Source organism: Aplysia californica, unplaced genomic scaffold (genome assembly GCF_000002075.1).
Source record: "Aplysia californica isolate F4 #8 unplaced genomic scaffold, AplCal3.0 scaffold00464, whole genome shotgun sequence".
NCBI classification, from domain to species: Eukaryota; Metazoa; Mollusca; class Gastropoda; order Aplysiida; family Aplysiidae; genus Aplysia; species Aplysia californica.
The window spans coordinates 406,134-407,375 of record NW_004797734.1 but is presented as its reverse complement, the minus strand read 5'-3'; the positions used below and the strand labels follow the sequence as shown (position 1 = coordinate 407,375).

At 39.4% G+C, this 1,242-nt stretch overlaps 1 protein-coding gene across 1 annotated transcript in view; it reads right to left on the bottom strand.

Moving 5' to 3' along the window:
- Positions 1-1,242, bottom strand: part of LOC101849075 (inter-alpha-trypsin inhibitor heavy chain H2) — a gene marked incomplete at its 5' end in the record, with an annotated part of 33,711 nt that overhangs the window by 12,748 nt on the left and 19,721 nt on the right. Inside the window, 1 exon segment of the mRNA XM_013086408.2 lies at positions 277-342. Coding sequence (XP_012941862.1) covers positions 277-342 — 66 coding nt within the window.

The window sequence follows — 1,242 nt, the reverse complement described above, 5'->3', positions numbered from 1 at the left end:
TTGGTGGTTTAAAATCGATAAGAGTTGGCTTTTGCCGCCACCCGGGCAAAATTCAAAATTTCCTACCAACTGAAAATATTAGGTGTGTCCCGCGCGCTCATATGACCTTATGCAGTTGCAAGCGCCGTAAAAAAAACTTTACAAAAACAAACAAACAACTTTAAGTCTGGTGTGCTGCTCATCGCACTGACTTATGTGTCCTCACAGGGTTAAAGGACGTGTGAAGAAAACTGTTTGATTTATTACATCAAGCAAGATTAGGCTGTATGTACTTACAGGATGGTCTCCGTGTTGTTGGTCTCACAGCACAGGTCACAGACTTCTGACGGTGTCTGGGCCAGTCTGGGGAGGAGAGGACATGCTCCTGTCAAGGTTTATATATCTGTTTATGTGAGGCGTCGGGGTGAAATCAGGTGCTCGTCAAAATAATGAAATCAAAGAAATTGGCATTTTTTTCTGACCAATGAGCAATTTTTTAATAATAATTTTTTTTTTTTTTTTTTGCTCAACACCTTTTATATCAATTAAAAACACATTTCTGCTTCGATTTGACTGAAAAACACTGATTAAAAATCACAAAAAATGCCATTTTTCTGTTTCCAAGCTATGGAAATTACCACACTTTGGTGGCCATTTTTTCGCTATTTTCACCTCTGAAATCAGGCGACCCTGACCTCCTTCAATTGCAAATATTGAAACTTTTTCTATTCAACTCAGATGGATTTTTTTCACCAAAAACCAAGGCAAAGGAACAGGCTTCAGGGTGTTACCAATAACCCCATATACCCAAAATCCCACCACATCGCGACACGTTTGTCTGTTTGTTTGTTTACTCGTTTGTTTGTTGGTTTGTATGTTTGCTAGTTTGTTTGTCTGTCGATTGGTTTGTTGGTTTAACTGTTTGTCGTTGGTTGACGGGTGCTCTGGTGTGGTTTGCTCCTTCTTTCCCACAAAAAATCTATCGTCTCTATCTCACCTCCTTCTTTTTGTGTTTGTTACTCTCTTGTGACACCTCTAATCTTCGGCACTTATATTTCTTTAGAGTGTTGCAAGTGCCGTAAAACTCCTACTAAAACTTTTTTTTTAAAAGATGGTTTAATTGTTTGTTTGTTTATTCGTTCGTGGAGCAATGTGGTTTATTGAAATGGGAGTTCTGGTGTTTGCCGCAACCCCCTCAATCTCCCGAAGGAATACATGATTATATTTATGTGTATGTGGGTGGAGGGAGAAGCGGGGTTGTTG